At 42.0% G+C, this 18,304-nt stretch overlaps 1 protein-coding gene across 2 annotated transcripts in view; it reads right to left on the bottom strand.

The window, feature by feature from the left end:
• Positions 1 to 16,681, bottom strand: part of SRPX2 (sushi repeat containing protein X-linked 2) — a 33,374-nt gene extending 16,693 nt beyond the window's left edge. The window contains exons 1-3 of one of the 2 annotated variants that reach the window (XM_019716617.2): positions 16,360 to 16,681; positions 14,463 to 14,680; positions 10,244 to 10,324 (exon numbers count right to left, since the gene is read on the bottom strand). In XM_019716617.2, the coding sequence (XP_019572176.2) occupies positions 10,244 to 10,324; positions 14,463 to 14,544 (163 nt within the window). In that variant the 5' untranslated portion in view covers positions 14,545 to 14,680; positions 16,360 to 16,681. The remainder of the gene's footprint in view (positions 1 to 10,243; positions 10,325 to 14,462; positions 14,681 to 16,359) is intronic. The other variant, XM_019716618.2, reaches the window with a different exon arrangement.
• Positions 16,682 to 18,304: the final 1,623 nt, after the last annotated feature.

Here is an 18,304-nt window from a genome sequence, read left to right as displayed (position 1 = left end):
ATAAACATTTATTTCAGAAGAGATACATAGTAGGTACTCAACAAATATTCATTGAATAAGTGAGTACAAGAATGAATGGGAAGGTCCAAGATGTTGGAATATGTAAACACTATGCCTGCAGCCTCCCACTATCACATTAAAATTACAACTAAATTATAGAACAATCAACATCAAGAATCATCTGAAGACTAGATGAACAGAACCCCTATAACTAAGGACATAAAGAAGAGGCCACATTGAGACTGGTAGGAGGGGCAGAGAAATGAAACGGGCTGACCCCAAACCCACAGATAGTGGTTGAACACTTGGAAGGACACGTCAGTGGCAGAATTACCCCCTGAAGAGGGAGGGCTCCCAGGCCCACACTGGTCTCCCCAGTCCAGGGGTTCTGTGCCAGGCACAGGAGTCCCGACAATATCTGGCAGTGAAAATCAGCAAGGACTCTGTTCGTCCATCCCAGTGAGGAGAAAGATAGCTCGAAACCCAGATGTCCTCTTAAAGGATCCACACACAGTCTCACTAACTTGCAAATACTCAACCGGGCTCCAGTGGAGGGATGGCAACTTGACGGGTGCCAGAGAATTATGGAGAAAGACTGAGTTGTGTGGCTTCAGAGCAAGCACTGGAGGGACAGCCGCCACTGTCCTTGTGTGGAGACCATCTCGTGTGTAGCCAACAGGAGGGCACCATCTTTCCTATGTTGAACCCTCTCCCAAAGGGCCAAATCTGAGACTGCACTAATATTGCAAAATCCGTGCATGTGCACCACTTTGGTAAAGTCCTGGGTCCCTCCACACCCAGCTAGTGCTGCGTTGATGGAGGCACTCTTGGCTCCTGGGCAGATGGCCCCAACCTACAAGCTGTGGAAGTGTTTTACAGAGCAGACAGCCCTCAGTAGGCTGGGGAACTTTCGGTGGTGGGCAGTCAGCCATAACTTGTACAGCAGTCTCCCTTGGGTGGATCTCAGGGATCTGCGGGCCTGAGGCAAGCAGTGTCTAGCTGTGGTGTTCTCAGGTCATTTTGCGATGTGGTCACAGGCCCAGAACTGGTGTAAGAACTGAATCTGCATTAATTTTGTAAAAACCACTGTCCACACCCCATGACTCCCTGGGACCCCACACAGCCCAGCTAGTGCTACAGCACTGGGGGCACTTTCAACACCAGGTCAACCAACCCAGTCCACACACCTAAGGAGGCTCTTTCAATGGCTGAGTCTTATGGGCATCCGGCAGGTGGCAACAGAACTAGGGGGGCCCTGGAGTTTTTGCTAAGCTGCCCTAGGCCCAATACACGTGGCAGTCAGCCTTGGTTCACAGCGAGGCCACCCACACACACTTCCAGGTCCAGCACAGGCAGCAACCAACCACATATAGCTTTGTAGCTTCTATCAGGTAGCCCCAGGCCGGCCACAGGCAAGGCTGAAATGTGCCTCACAGGAGCTCCTCCCAAGAGACACCAGAAACAACAAACCCAGAGGCCAGGTTCAGACCACATCAGAGGACCACTCAAATAGTCCCACAAGCGGTACACCCAAAGGGTGTTCTCAACAGGCACAAGAGCACACTGGGACAAATCCCCCTCTGAGGGGTCAGGCCCACACACAACAGCTCATAGACTGTGGGCATAGCCAAACCTCACAGCCAGTCAGCTGAGAGTCAATCCCACCCACTGATATGCCAAAAGCAATCAAGGCTCAACTGCAACAGTAGAATACACACAACACACACAAGGGACACTCCTGGAACACACGCATAGGTGATCAGGGAGACTGCACCACTCGACCACACAGGACACATATTACATAAGGCCACCCAGCAAAGACTGATAGACATAAGAGAGCTACCTAATATACAGAAGCAAACACAGAGAGGCAGGCAGAATGAGGAAACAAAGAACCATGTCCCAAATAAAAGAACAGAAGAGAACTCGAGCAAAAGAACTAAATGAAATAGAGGCAACCAAGCTACCAGAGACGGAGTTTAAAACAGTGGTTATAGGAATGCTTAAGGAACTTAGTGAGAACTTCAACAAAGAGATAGAAAGAACTTCAACAAAAAAGGACATAGAAACCATAAAACAGACAGAGGGGCAGCCAGATGGCTCAGTTGGTTAGAGCACGCGCTCTGAACAACAGGGTTGCCAGTTTGATTCCCACATGGGCCAGTGAGCTGTGCCCTCCACAACTAGATTGAAGATAATGAGCTGCCACTAAGCTGCAAGAGGGGCAGCCAGATGGCTCAGTTGGTTAGAGCAGGAGCTCTTAACAACAAGGTTGCTGGTTCAATTCCCACATGTGATGGTGGGCTGTGCCTCCTGCAACTAAGATTGAAAATGGCGACTGGACTTGGAGCTGAGCTGTGCCCTCCATAACTAGATTGAAGGACAATGACTTGGAGCTGATGGGCCCTGGAGAAACATACTGTTCCCCCGTATTCCCCAATAAAAAAAAAAGTTTTAAAAAAGAAAGAATACGCTAGAAGGAATCAACAGCAGATTAGATAAAGCACAGGATCGAATCAGCAATTTAGAAGACAAAGTAGCAGGAAATACCCAATCAAAACAACAAAAAGAAAAAAGAATTAAAAAAAAGAAAGATAGTTTAAGGGACCTTTGGGACAATATTTAATGTAACAACATTCGCATCATAGGACTACCAGAAGGAGAAGAGAGGGAGCAAGGCATCGAGAACCTATTTGAAGAAATAATGACTGAAAACTTTCCTAACCTGGGAAATGCTATAGACATATAAGCCCAGGAAGTACAGAGAATCCCAAACAAGATGAACCCAAATAGGCCCACAACAAGACAAATTATAATTAAAATGGCAAAGGTTAAAACAAGGAGAGAATCCTAAAAGCAGCAAGAGAAAGACAACTAGTTACTTACAGGGGAGCTACCATAAGATTGTCAGCAGATCTCTCAACAGAAAGTTTGCAGGCCAGAAGGGAGTGGCAGGAAACATTCAAAGTGATGAAAAACAAGGGCCTACAATCAAGACTACTCTACCCAGCAAGACTATCATTTAAAATTGAAGGAGAAATAAACAGCTTCCAGACAAGAAAAAGCTAAAGGAATTCATTACCACCAAGCCAGTATTACAGGAAACATTAGCGGGACTTCTTGAAGAAGGAGGAGGAGAAGGGTAAGGAAAAGAAGAAGGAGAACGAGAACAAGAATGAGAATGAGAATAAGAACAAGAACAAGAAAACAGAGAAGATAAAAAATATGAATAATAAAATACTAAGTACTAGGGGACTTTAACACCCCACTGACACCAATGGACAGATCTTCCAGACAGAAAATCAATACTGAAACAGTGGTCTTAAATGACACACTAGACCAGATGGATTTAATTGATTTTTTAGAGCATTTCACCCCAAAGCAGCAGAATATACATTCTTTGCAAGTGTACAAGGAACATTTTCTAAGATAGATCACATGTTAGGCCACAAAACGAGTCTCAATAAATTTGAGAAGAATGAAATCATATCAGGTGTCTTCTCTGACCATAATGGTATGAAACTAGAAATCAATTACAAGAAAAAAGCTGGAAAAACACATGCAGGGTAAATATCATGCTACTAAATAATGAATGGGTCAACAAAGAGATCAAGGAAGAAGTCAAATGAGACAAATGAAAATGAAAGTGCAATGACCTCAAACCTATGGGACACAGCAAAAGCAGTCCTAAGGGGGAAATTCATACCAATGCAGCTTACCTAAAGAAACAAGAAAAACCTCAAATAAACAGTCTAACGCTACACCTAAGGATACTGGAAAAAGAACAGCAAACAAAGCCCAAAGTGAGTATGAGGATGAAAATAATAAAAATCGTAGCAGAAACAAATGAAATAGAGGCAAAAACAAAACAAAACAAAAAACAAACAAACGAACAAAAAACAAAAAGAATACAAGAGACCAATGAAACCAATAGCTGGTTTTTTGAAAAGATAAACAAAATTGATAAAGAACCAGATTCATCAAGAAAAAAAGAGAGAAGACCCAAATAAATAAAATCAGAAATGAAACACAAAAAGTGACAACAGACACCATAGAAATACAAAATATTTTAAGAAAGTACTACAAGCAATTATACACCAACAAATTGGACAATATGGAAGAAATGGATTAATTCCTAGGAGCATACAATCTTCCAAGGCCAAATCAAGAAGAAACAGAGAATCTGAACCGACCAATTACTACTAATAATGAAATCCAATCAGTAATCAACAAGCTCTTAACAAACAAAAGTCCTGAACCAGATGGCTTCACAGGTGACTTTTACCAAACATTCAAAAAAGAATTAACACCTATTCTTCTCAAACTATTCCAAAAAATACAAGAGGAGGCAAGCCTCCCAAATTTACTTTAAAAGGCTACAATTACACTGATTCCGAAACCAGACAGACATTACAAAAAAAAGAAAAAGAAAACTAAAAGGTGATATCCCTAATGAATGTAGATGCAAAAATCCTCAAAAAATATTAGCAAACTGAATTCAGCAATACATTAAAAAGATGATACACCAGGATGAAGTGGGATTCATTCCTGCTATTCAAGGTTGATTCAAAATCCACAAACCAATTAACATGATATACCACATAAACAAAATAAAAAATAAAATTCATATGGTTATATCAATAGATGCAGAAAAAGCTTTGACAAAATCCAGCATCCATTTATGATAAAAACTCTCAGCAAAGTGGGAAGAGAAGGAACATATCTCAACATAATAAAGGCCATATGTGACAAACTCACAGGTAATATCATACTCAATGGGGAAAAGCTAAAATCATTCCCCTTACGATCAGGAACAAGACAAAGACGTCCACTTTCACCATTTTTGTTCAACGTAGTACTGGAAGTACTAGCCACAGAGATCAGACAAGAAAAAGAAATAAAAGACATCCAAATCAGAAAGGAGGAAGTAAAATCGTCATTATTTGTAGATGACATGGTACTATATATAGAGAACCCCAAAGACTCCACCGAGAAACTATTAGAACTGATAAATGAATTTAGTAAAGTAGCAAGATACAAAATTAATATTCAGAAATCAGTTGCATTTTTATACACCAATAACGAACAATCAGAAACAAAAATCAAGAAAACTGTCTGATTAACAACTGCATAAAAAAAAAAAAAAAACAACCCAGCAATGCATTCAACCAAGGAAGTAAAAGAACTGTACTCAGAAAATTATAAGACATTGAAGAGAGAAGTTAAAGAAGATGCAAATAAATGAAAACATATACCATGCTCATGGGTAGGAAGAATTAATATAGTTAAAATGTCCATACTACCCAAAACAATATATACAAGGTGTGATCAGAAACTATGGTGAAAGTTTAGGTAAAAAAAAAATATTACAGTAAAAGACACATTGCCATTAATCCCCCTCAAAATATTCCCCCTCATTTTGAACACAATTATCCCACTGTTCTTTCTACTTTCTGAAGCAGTTCTGGAAGTCCTCTTTTGTGAGTGTCTTTAGTTTTGCTGTCATGGCTGCCTCGATGTCCTGAATCGATTCAAAACATTTTCATTTCATGGTCATTTTGACTTTGGGGAAGAGCCAGAAGTCGCATGGTGCCAGATCCAGTGAATAAGGTGGATGAGGACACACTGTAATGTTTTTATTTGACAGAAATCGCCATATCAGAAGCAATGTGTGACATGGAGCATTGTCATGATGGAGGATGAAGTAAAGACACTCACAAAAGAGGACTTCCCAAACTGCTTCAGAAAGTGGCAAGAACAACAACAACAAAAGTGGCAAGAACAATGGGAAAAGTGGGTTCAAAGCAACGGGGAATAATTTGAGGGGGATTCATGGCAAGGTGTCTTTTACTGTAATAATTTTTTTATTTAAACAAAAGATGCAGTGGTATCTTTTGATCACACCTCATAGATTCAACACAACCCCTATCAAAATACCAATGGTATTTTTTCACAGACCTAGAACAAATAATCCTAAAATTTATATGGAACAATAAAAGACCCCAAATAGCCATGGCAATCCTGAGAAAGAAGAACAAAGCTGGAGGTATCATACTACCTGATATCAAATTATATCACAATGCCATAGTAATCACAACAGCATGGTATTGACATAAAAGCAGACACTTAGGTCAGTGGAACAGAATAGAGAGTCCAGAAATAAATCCGTGCCTGTATGACCATTTAATCTATGACAAAGGAGTCAAGAATACACCTTGGGGTAAAGGCAGTCTATTCAATAAATTGTGCTGGGAAAACTGGACAGATACTCCCATAAAAGTGAAACTGGACCACCTTCTTACTCCAAATACAAGAATAAACTCAAAATGGATTAAAGACTTAAATGTAATAACCTAAAACCATAAAACTCCTAGAAGAAATATAGGAAATAAACTCTTACCCTTAGTAATATTTTCACTAATATATATCCTCAGGAGAGGGAAACAAAAGAAAAAATAAACAAATGGACTACATCAAACTAAAAAGTTTTTGCACAGCAAAGGAAACCATCAACAAAACAAAAAGACGTCCTACTGAATGGAAAAGATATCTGCCTATGCTACATCTGATAAGGAATTAATACCCCAAATTTATATATATATAAAGAATGGGCGGAGGACCTGAATAGACATTTCTCCAGAGAGGACATTCAGATGGCCAATAGACATATGAAAAAAATGCTCAATGTCACTAATCATCAGAGAAATGCAAACAAAAACCACAATGAGATATCACCTCAGACCTGTCCAAATGGACATTATCAATAAATCAACAAACCACAAGTGCTGGTGAAGATGTAGAGAAAAGGTCATCATTGTGCACTGTTGTTGGGATTGCAAATGTGTGTAGCCACTGTGGAAAACAGTATGGAGGTTCCTCAAAAATATAAAAACAGAACTACCTTATGACCCAGTAATTCCACTCTTGGGTATTTATCCAAAGAAATCCAAAACACTAATTTGAAAATATATATACACCCCTATGTTTACTGCAGCATTATTCACAATTGCCAAGATATGGAAACAAAATGCTCATCAGTAAATAATTTGATAAAGAAATGGTGGTACATATATAAAATGGAGTATTATTCTGCCATAAAAAAGAATAAAATCTTATCATTTACAACTACATGGATGGACATAGAGGATATTATACTAAGTGAAATAAATCAGACTGAGAAAGACAAATACCACATGATCTCACTTATATGTGGAATCTAAAGAACAGAATAAATGAACAAACAAAACAGAAATAGACTCATGGATACGGAGAACAAACTGATGGTTGTTAGAAGGGAGGGCTGTTGGGGAAATGGGTGAGAAAACTGAAGGGATTAGTAAGTACAAATTGGTAGTCACAAAATAGTCATGAGGATGTGAAATACAGTATGGAAAATATAGTCAATAGTATTGTAAAAATTATGTGTAATGTCAGATGAGTACTTGACTTACGGGGGTATGACTTCATAAATCACATAAATGCCTAACCATTACACTGTACACCTGAAAGTAATATGAAATAATACTGAATGTCAATTATAATTAAAAAAATAGTTATGAAATCTACAGTACAGTATAGGAAATATAGTCAATGGTATTTTAATAGCTATGTATGTGTCAGGTGGGTAGTAGATTTGTTAGGGTTATCACTTTGTGAGGTGTGTAAATGTCTAATCACTGTTGTTTTATACACATGAAACTAATAATAAATAAATAAATAAATAAATAAATAAATAAATAAATAAATAAAAATAAAAGTGAAAAGAATGAATGGATGAAGAAAAGCTCAGTGTGGGCTAAATAAGTCAGGGAACAAAGCAGAGTTCTACTATGCTGGCTGAAGTATAGATTTCATATGGGAAGAAGGGGTAATAAGTTGTCAGGCCATCCAGTTAGACTGAGGCCAAATTCTGTTAGAAATGGTCACAGTGGCATACTAGGTTTGAAAAAAGGAGAAACATGAGCCAGAGAATCCAGTTAGGAGGCAATTGCCATTATCTATTTGTGAGGTAACAAAAGTTTTAATCCCATGGATTAATAAAGAAATGACAATTCTTGATGAATGACTGGTGAGAGGTGATGAGGAAAAGGGGGCTATTAGAGGTGATGGGGCTATGAAAGCTGCCATTGAAGTATTTCTAAGAGAAAAGTAGGAAGGTAAGCTGGTAGAGCCTTTTTCATGGAAGATGAAAGTATTTGGTTTTAGATGTCTCCAAGTGGAAGGGCCCAGCAGCAATTGGAGATGTAGTCCAGGAGCTCTGGAGACAGATCAGCGTCACCCAAAGTTCAGATCCATGCTTCATTCTCTCTCTTGTCACCACTAGAGATCCCATCTTCTTTCTTGGCTTCAGCTATGACCAGAATAGTAAAATGTCATGGAACCCAAGGAAGGGAGTTGAGAAAAAAGGGATGGCTCACTGCTGCTGAGTGACTGCGGAGATTGATGTTCAAGAAAGGGCTATAAGATTTGGGCTTTGGGAGTGAATTGTGATCTTCAAGGTATGTCGTTTCAGCATGGAGATTTGTATGTGAGTAAGAAACAGACTGTAGGCAGTTTAGGAATTAGTGGGTGCTGAGACAGAGAGGCAGAGATGTGGACCATTAGGCAGCGAGAAGAAGATAGGTAGAAGGTAGCAAGAAAGGATCACAGAGGAGCACAAAGCTCTGATCGTATCTCTATTGAACCTAATTTTTCAAAGGTTACCATTTACCTTCTTTCCAAATACATTTGCAATACCCTTAATTTGTCTGTGCAATATTTGACCCATCGATTCCTTATCCTTTCCCTTTCTTTAATACTCTCTTCTCCCATGGCTTCTGTAATTTAATAGATCATACCCTGATCTCCTCCTACATATGGCTGGCCACTATCTATCTCTTTTCCCCTTGTTGGCTCCTCTTCTCCTAATCACATGTAGATGTCTTCTAAAGCTCTGACCTTGGCCCTGTGCTCCCTCAGACAGCTCATCCATCTAAGCTGATGACTCACAAAGTTCCATCTTTCCATTTCCCACTGCCAACAGGACATCTTCACCAAACCAATTTTCTTTTCTAACCTTGTCTTTCTGACCTATAGTTCTCCCAGGTATTCCGACTCGATGCTTTCAGATGTCCTTTTGTTTCTTAGCCTCTGGTACATCAAATCTATACCAAGTCTTGTCATCCCTTTCTTTGAAACATCTCAGGGGTTCATCTTTACTCTACATTTCTTTGCCACCACCCTCAATCATCTCTAACCAACATTACTGTTACTGATTCCTGGAGAGTCTCACTGACCCAGGCTCTACCCCTCCTGAATCCCTACTTTCTGTACACAGTAATGAGGTTAATATTCTGAAATTACCATTTACCATGTCACTCCCCTGGGCAAAAATATATGATGGCTCCTTACAACTCATAGTACAACAGCTAAACTCTTCTGCATAGCTTGAAAGCATAGAAACAAAGAATCTTAGAAATAGAGGCGATATTAGATATCACCTGGTCTAAGTTTCCTTCTAGTGCAGGAATAGCAAGGTAGTCCTCTTACCCCTCCTTAGAAGAGTCCCTAGATCATGGAGCCTTTCCTAATTTGGTCTCACTCTATATTCAACTTTATTTTCTACCACTGCTTTCACATCTCATCTGCTCCAGTCAGGCTGGTTTCTTCCTAGCTCCTTCCTCTAACAGGTTTGTTCTTACCTCTATATCTGTGACCATCTGCCTTGATAAATGCCCTCCCCTCCCCTTTCCAGCTCTGAAAATCCACCCATCATTCAAGACCTAGTCTAAATGTCATCTTTTATGACCCCTTCCCTGACTTCTTTTTCTTAACTCCTATCGCATTTACTGCTACCAAATAGTTTCATACTTACTCACCCTACATTGACTAATTTCACTGCCCCCTCACTCATCCCTTTCTGAGCAGAATCTAAGCTCCTTGATGAAGGGGACAAAACCCTATCTTAGATTTTGTGTCACCCACAGGATTAGCTTGCACAGGATTAGGCATGCATTAGGTACTCAGTCAATAGTTAATGATTAATAATAGACAGGCAATCTTAGTGCTAGAGAGGTGAGGTCACATAGCAAGTCAATAACCAAGTTCATGATTACAAATCATAGATTGGAAATCACGGCTGCTTTAACCCCTGTGCTTCAGTTTTGGCACATAATGAGCTAAGCTGGATGAGGATGCTTCGGGGAGGGCCTAGGTCTTAGGCTGGAAAAGACCCTTCCTGAGTCTGAGAAGCAGTGAGGATTACCTCGGTAGTCCAGGGCAGGGGCCTGTGGGACTTCATCAGCATGTATTTCATTGTAGCTTTCATCTGGGTAGTAGCCTGAACCTAGAATGAAGAAGACAATTTCAAGATGAGAGAGTGACTTCTTACTCAAGTCCTTCCCCACCTTTCCCCCTATACAACTTGGTCCCTTCCTGAGGACATGGCAGTCCATGGGCAGAGAGCCCAGTGGATATTTAGTGGGGGAAAATTCTGCCTTGTAAAGCAGCAGAACTACTGTGGGCAAACCTCAATACGTCAGGTACACGGTGGGGGTGTTGTTCATTGGTAGCACTAGAAGCCTCCCTTCAAAAGGAAAAAAAAAAATCAAACTTCTTGACCATTCATCAATCATGCCAATCTGGACTATAAATGACTCATTTCCTTGATGTAACACATGAATCCTGGAGAGCCACTAATGACCAAGGTCTGAGGATGGACTACTGTCCGAGGGAGGAGGAAAAATATAGAGTCTGAGTAAGGGTCTTCTCACTAGTGACGGGTCTGCTCACAGTCCTCAGAGGGAAAGGATTCCTCAAGCTCCCACTAGCCCACAGGGCACCAGCCTTTTGGCACCCAGTTGCCATTGCTAGGGGTGGCATACCAAGGCAAAGAGGGAGGGCTCAAAAGGCAAGGGGAAATGAGAATTAGTTTCATGCCTGAGCTGTTTGCCCTAGTTTACAAGAAAAAGCAGGCAGAGTCCTTTGGAGAAATTTCCGATTCCTCTAATCAGCAAGAGCTTTCGCAGAGAGCTGCTGAGCTGGAGAACATTCCCAGTCCACCCCCATTCCGTTAAGCGGCCCAGTCTCTGGTGCAGTCAGGTCTGCGGCTGTCTGCGAGACTAAATAGTGTGTTCCACCAGACGGCAGGAAATCAGTCATGAACACAAACTAATTGGAATAAAACTTGGTTCTTTCCGGAGCGAAGTTTCAGGAAGCCCTCCTTCTAGCCTCCCTGAGCCCTAATGCATGCACAGGAATAGAGCAGCCAGCCGTGCTGCAGTCAGAAGACAATTCCTCACTTCCAGGAAAGAGTGCTTCCAGGACAAGGCTGGGTTTTAGTGCTAGAGCCCTTCAGCCTGTGTAAATACTCAGACCTGCCCCTGCCGCCTTCTCTCTGGGAAGACGCACAGGGGCCCCCCTACACTAAAGGGTGGAGTAGAGGGCTAGATGATGAAGCTCCTCCATTCCCCACAGACCGAGGATGGGGGGTGGTGGTGTTGGGAAACCGGTCCAACTTGATGAACGAGGGAAAGAATCAAATTGAAAGTTTGCGTTATGAAATCATGTCCTCATTGGTTTGCCCTCATTCCTGAGGAAAAAGTTCATTTTTTCTCCTTCTCTTGATTTTTCTTCTGTTTTCCCATTTCAGTTCTTCTCCTGGCCTCCCTTTACTTCTCCTCAGTCTTGCTCTTTTTCCCACATGGGAGGTTTACTTATGGAGGGCAGAATTTTTGTCAGCTGTTTCAGTTTAGTATTAGCCTCAAAGCCTTACAGCTCCTGTAAACAGGAGGCCAGATGTGTGTGATTCCCTAAAGGGTTCAATCCTTGAACTCTTTTTCCAGAGCTCGCTTGTGAAGAATGGCCAGTAAGGAGAAAGCCTCTGTTTACCACAAGAGCAAACAGGAGTGTCAGAGGTCTATGGCTAGAAAACAACAACAACAACAACTATGACTGCTAACATCACTCAGCGTGTGCTCTGTGTTCAGCCCGTTACATGTGTTATCTCATTATGTCATCCTAACACCTCAGTGAGGTCAACACCCTTATTGCTCTCTAATGTACAGAGGAGAAAACAGGCTCAGAGGAGTGAAAGGAGTAGCTCAAGTCTCCTAGCTAGTAAGAAGCAGTGTGGGCATTCCAGCCCCGGGCTGTTTGACCCCCTGATACCAAACTCAGACACTCCACTAAAGATGGCAGTGGGGGGAGCTTTGAACAATGTCCAGCAGGGATAAAAATCCAAAATATTTTTTGCAATCCAGCTTTTTTACTCTGTGTGTGTGGGATCGAAGGCCACCAAGCATTGTACATCATTCCAGAATGACAGGGGATGTGGGAAAACTGAGGGGAAGACTCAGCCAGATAATTACAGCCTCCACCAGGGTGCAGAGGTAGCTGCACCAGTGCCAAGTTTCCTTTGTGATGGGAATGGGTTGACGCCACCTTACTACTTCAAGCCTTTCCATTTCTCCTCTCTGCCTGTCTTTGGGTATTTTTTTGCAAATATTAGGATACTGAGACGAGATATAAGAAACTAGAGAGGCACCCTTTCCACATTGTTCTATCTGCTTGTCCTTCTTCAGCCCTGGAGGAGAGAGGTTTGTGCAGCATTCGTCAGCTCCTTTAGATCAATCAGTGGTTACTGTGGGGTCTGTTACTGGGTTCCTCTGACTTCCATAGTACAATCAGACCATCTCAGCACTGCCCTTCACAAAAGTGTGGTTGGGAATGTAACTGACAGTTGAAGACTATTTTCAGATCCACACTAATGTTTGGCTTATAATAACAAATATGGTCTGACTTCCTGAACTGAACAGATATGCCAATATACATTTCTAACCCAGTTTGATATATTTATATTCTTAACCCTTCCCAACCCCTGCTGATTATTCCTGGATCTTTTACTGAATAGTCCTGAATCCACTTTTGGCTGCTTTCCTTGTGCGATTCCCATTTGAGGACAAGGCGATAGCCAGGAACAGTGCTGGATGCATAGAGAGTGGTCAATGCGTACTTGTTGAGTGAATGAATGAACAAATGAGTGGAGCAAGCTCACTTGTTCCACAGCTAAGCTAACGATGTGGGGAGGGATTATTGGAGTTTTACAAATGTCTGTCATGTAGCCTCCTAAGAACTGAAGAAGGCAGAATGAGTGGATTTGCAAGTCTGTCAGAGACCTCATAGCCTGATCGCCTCAGAAGGAGTGATGACTGGCGATTTCTGTGGAAGTGGGAGTGCCACCTTTGCAAACAGCTCTCTGAGAACTTCAGATGAATCTTAGTTTTTAAATAAAACTGCCCTGTCCTCAAGACTCCAATAGCTCAGGCTTCCATCTTGGGAAGGATAAAGGCTTTTGTACTCCATGAGGTTTCTTACAGGTGTTCAAAACTGGACTTTGAGTCATCTAATCTCCACTCCCTAAATCCTGTTGTCTTTAGCTGGATTTTGCCCTTATGTACTTGAACTGAAGCATGGGAAGTTTGGGGGAGAATGGCTCCTTTTACCCCAAAGAGTGTGTACTCTGCCAAGGGTTTGACTTGAATTTCTTCATCTCAATGTCAGCTCTTGTACTTCATCCCCTATAAAGCCAGGTCAAGCCAAAGAGGGGAAGACGTTTGCATATTTGTTTGAAAGCTTCATGCAGCTGTTCCAGACAAACAGAGCTATTGCCAAAGGCCTCCACCAGGAGCTAAGGGCATGTGGAAAATTTTAGCTGCAATGACTGTGGCTGTGATGGAAGCAGTTTGTTATTTACTCATCTCTGGATATTTTCCTAACTCCATTGCTAGGGCCTGTCTCCTTCCCCAACTGCCCCCCAGCCCCCATGATGGCAGACACTGCAGGCCACAGAATATTCTTAGCACTTGGAATGCCAGCTGGGCCCCATCTAAAACGTCTGTCTGCCCCCTCATTATCCTCCCATTATTCCCCCCCTCCCCTTTCCCTCTCCTCATGAGTCTGTTCTCCTAAGCTCCCTATGTCTCCAGGGGTAAAGGATGAAACGTTCAGGAATCCAGAAATTTCTATTCGTTTGGAAGGAACAAGCCAGAAGAAACTGGGGAATTCCTATTTGAGAGAATGTAATCTGTCCTGTCATCAACATCTTCGGCAGAAAGGGGCTGTAAAAATCTCATCCTGTAAATAAGCTCTGGGAGAGAGAGGGAGGGAGGGACAGAAAGAAGGAGAGAGGGAAGGAGGAGGGAGGAAGCTAGGTGCAGAGGCAGGTGAGACAATGGCCTCAAAAACCATGCTGTCCAACCTTCTCATTTTTATGCTGGTGAAGCCTGTTTTCAAATATCGTTTGTTAGTTTGACTCAAAAGCCTCCCTTGGTAGCCTGTTACAATATTTAACCATCTCTGTTGTTGAGAATAGTTCTGCTCTGTATTTAAGTGTCTCTCATTACAATCTAACTCTTCCCTTCTCCAAGACTTGGTCTAAGCCCTGCCCTGCCTGGAAATAATGGGCAACAGCTCCTAGAACTTACCTGCATACCATGTTGGTGTCACTGCTGGAGCGAGGAAGAACAGCAGAGAGAGAGCTCCTCTTTGAGTTAGTTGACCGGACATCCTTTAAACGGGAAGGGGTTGTTAGGGAGACAAGACTATGGGTAGGTGACCAGAAATACCGGAGCAAAGGAAAATAACTTTCAAAAGTCAGCCATTAATGAATTTCCAAAAGTGAGAGGAAGAGGAAATGTAGGATCTGTGAAGAAGAGAGATTTTTAAATTAATGAATACTTGCTATGTCATCCCCTTTTGTAAGGATCTTCCACTGTATAGAATAACAACACTCTATTTGTTGTTTATAGTCTCTTTTCCTCCCAGAAAGAGGAGGATGTAAAACAACCGATTCTCAATTGACCCTGATGAGATCAGATGCAAATGTTCCATGGTCCAAGTTATAGAGAGGGACATGGAGGTACTAAGTCCAGAAAAGGGTCAACATAAAGTTATGTAGAATCAAGAGGGAATCCTGCAATCTAAAGGTTGACAGTTGATGGTTTCATCCATTTAACTAGTATTTCCTAACTACTAATCTGGGAAAGCATTAGAGTGTATGAACTAAGAGCTTGAACACTGGAGTTACACCTATCTTGATGTGTATCTAATTCTGTCCCTTTAAGCTACGGGGCCTTGGGCAAATGCCTTAACTCTTATGAGTCTCAGTTTCCTCATCTATAAAATGGGAAGAATAATAGTATCTACCCTATAGAATAGATTATTGCCTGGCACATAGGAAAGCAATCAATATATACTAGTTATTATTACCAACTTTGTATTGGACAGGACTGGATGTCTCCTTTCTCTAGTCAGTAAGTATACCCTGACTCTGTTCTTAACTTTGGTTTTTAAAGCTTAGAGGTTTAGTAGTGGTTTCTGGCTTTCGAGCCCAGCTTAACCTTCAAGATTTACCCTGCTGAGCCAGCAGGAAGTTGGTGAGGTTGGGAAGAACCTAATGAGGTACATGAGGAGAGGGTGAGCAAGCTCCAATTGCCCTCTCACTTCCTGTCCTGTCCTCATTCTAATGGGATGAGAGTTTTGTGGTTCCCAGCAGGCAAATACTTCATAAATGACAGTATTAAATTTTGCTGCCCATTGGTATAAACTGGCCACTGGACTTTTCAATAAATACCCATTCACCCACATGCTTTCAATGAAATGCCATGCTCAGGGGAGGAGTTAGTCCCCGAAATGGAGAAACAAAAAAATGGAAGATTCTGGCCAGAGTCCCTAAGGGATATGAGAAGTCAAAGAATGGCATACATTCATTTTCCAATTTATTGCTACTTGGCTTCAGATTTTGTCTAGAGAGTGACAAAGAAGCAGAATAGAGAAAAAGTGAGAGCAAGTGAGGGAGGCAAGGAAAAAGGAAAGATGCGGGAAGGAAGCTGAAAAGAAAAGAAAATCTGCCAGAGCTGAAGGAAAGAGATAAAAGCAGAAAGAGGGAAAAACAAAAGGATGAGAAAGGAGTTTAAAGAGAGGTCCAGACAAATGAACAGCTAGATAAACTAATCACGGAACCCTCTCCCACAGGCAGCCTCAATCCAGTTTTTTTGGTTCAGGAGTAAGGGCTTTCTTTTTTTCATATCTGGTGCTTTGAGTTTTTGACCACTTCTCTGCCCACTTCCTCCCCAATCTCAGACTGAAAATTTGACACTCCAGAGTCAGCCAACCCTCTGCTGAGCATTGGGAAGTTAGTGGAAACCTGTGTCTGCAGCCGGTCACAGCTCAAATGGAAAGCAGCATATAATCAGTTTCATAAAAGAACTTCTTCCTCCCTCCTCACCCCCAGCGATGCTGCCCAAGTCCTGAGGCTTATTACCCTCCATGGCTGTGAAATGGGGACAGTGTGGTGCGGCGGGGTTAAGCAGCAGATCTTACCTGTTTTATGGCTTTTTGTGCTTTCTTTTTCTCTCCTCGTTCTCTTTCTCCTTCCTCTCTGCTTCTCTCATCAGTTGAAAAAACTTCTACTTTAACATTCCTAGAACGAGTGGCTCCTGGTCGGTCCGGGCCTCCGGGATTCTGTTAACACTGCCCAGATGTTAGGACATCCGCATCTGCCAAAAGTTTCCTTAAAGCTATATTATCCCCCAAGCTATAACTGTTTCTCCCTCTGAGAAGGGTTTTAGAGAGGTGAAGGAGAAGGAACGCAACGATTAGAGGAACTTGGTCTGTCTGCTGCTGCAGAACAGGGAAGTGTGAATGGCACTGGCCCCACGCCCAAGCGTATAGTAATGACTAACAGAGGCTGGCTCAAGGACCTCCCGAGATGTGGTGCTCTGAAGAACACGGTCTTTTTATGACTCAGCATGACATCAAGGTTTAATGAAAAGGAATTTCCCAAACTCTAAGGAGAGGGGAAGAGTGTGCTGATTTTGATCAGCACACTCCCTGGAGATTTCCCTGTAATTCCTTAGCACTCCCCAACTCCAAGTTGCCTTACCGTCCATATATACGCACAGGGTCAGACACACTTTGAAATCCTCGAACTGATTACCTAACTTCTATGGACTTCAGTTCCTGATAAGATTATGTTGTTTACAGAAAATACCATGGTCTTCTTGCCTGAAGAATCAAGCCTGGTTTCCTGTAGTAAGAGTGGAGGGAAAGCATGCCTAAAGAGGCTTTAGTGGGAGGCTGTTTAAGAGAATCTTGATAATCTGTGCATGACAAGGTTACAACCATTGCTAAGCTGTTTCCCAGTGACCTCCAATGAAGAGATATGTTTCTCTTCCCTAAGCAAGCTTTCTTTTTAGTGTTTGACAATGAGACTATTCTACCATAGTGCAGGCCAGCTCCTTACATTCCCCCTCCCCTCAGACTTGACATTTCCATCTTTGAAATATCAGTGGTCATGGTGGAAATATTTCAACTACTTTAGAAAGGGTTTCTTCCTTGTGTGTACAAGCAAATGGTAACCCCTTCTCAGTTATGAAGGGGAGAATTGTGCTTATGATACAAAATAAAGGTTCAGTAGCAAGCCTGTTTCATTTCCAATCCACCATTCATAAATATGTATCGAGTTTCTACCGTGTGTTCAACAGTATGATAGTGGTATAAAGATGCTGAAGATATGATCTTGGCCTCATTCATTTAACAAATTTATCAAATATCTACTGCGTTAAGGATGGTGAACAGGCAAAAATCCCTGACATCCTAATCCATAATTAATTGTGACGGGCCAGCCGCCACGAGTCGATCAGTACCTGAATGGGGGAGTGGGAATGAAATAAAAGACACACACAAATGCTAATGCGGCCGGTCTTCAGTCATGCTGAAGCCCTGAGTTTATTATCTCTAACCAATATATACAATTTGAGTACGTGCAGTTAAACGAAGAAGATATGCATTATCTCAGTGAAAGTAAATCTTTCCAGCCTCAACTTTACTTTGACATAGAAGATACAAGGTCACTGAAACTCACAAAAGTAAATATTTCAAGGAGACAGAATCTACTAATTGTCTAGAAAGCCCTTAGTTTTCTGTGTCTGGGAACTGGCCGTTTTCACCACATTCCTCAGCAGCCGTTAGGCGCTTTTCAGATAAGGCAGAGACAATGTTATGGGGGCAGAAACCGAGCCAGTCTGCAAGGTTCAGGGCTGCAAGAAACCATGGCTCCCCACATCTCCCCCTTTTTTATTTTATAAAAGCAAAGTCCATCCAGCCAGGATGGCGAGGTGACGGTGCCTGACTTAGGCATCCCAGGACGCCTGCCTCAACTTACCCGTCATTGGTACTCATATTTTATTAATACAAGCCCTGTCTTAGGTGTTGAAGCGGCTCCCAAGTACTTACCCGTCTTTGGCTAATCCGCCCCTTTAAATGC

Source organism: Rhinolophus sinicus, chromosome X, assembly GCF_036562045.2.
Source record: "Rhinolophus sinicus isolate RSC01 chromosome X, ASM3656204v1, whole genome shotgun sequence".
Lineage (NCBI taxonomy): Eukaryota > Metazoa > Chordata > Mammalia > Chiroptera > Rhinolophidae > Rhinolophus > Rhinolophus sinicus.
This window is presented reverse-complemented; position numbering and strand designations above follow the sequence as displayed.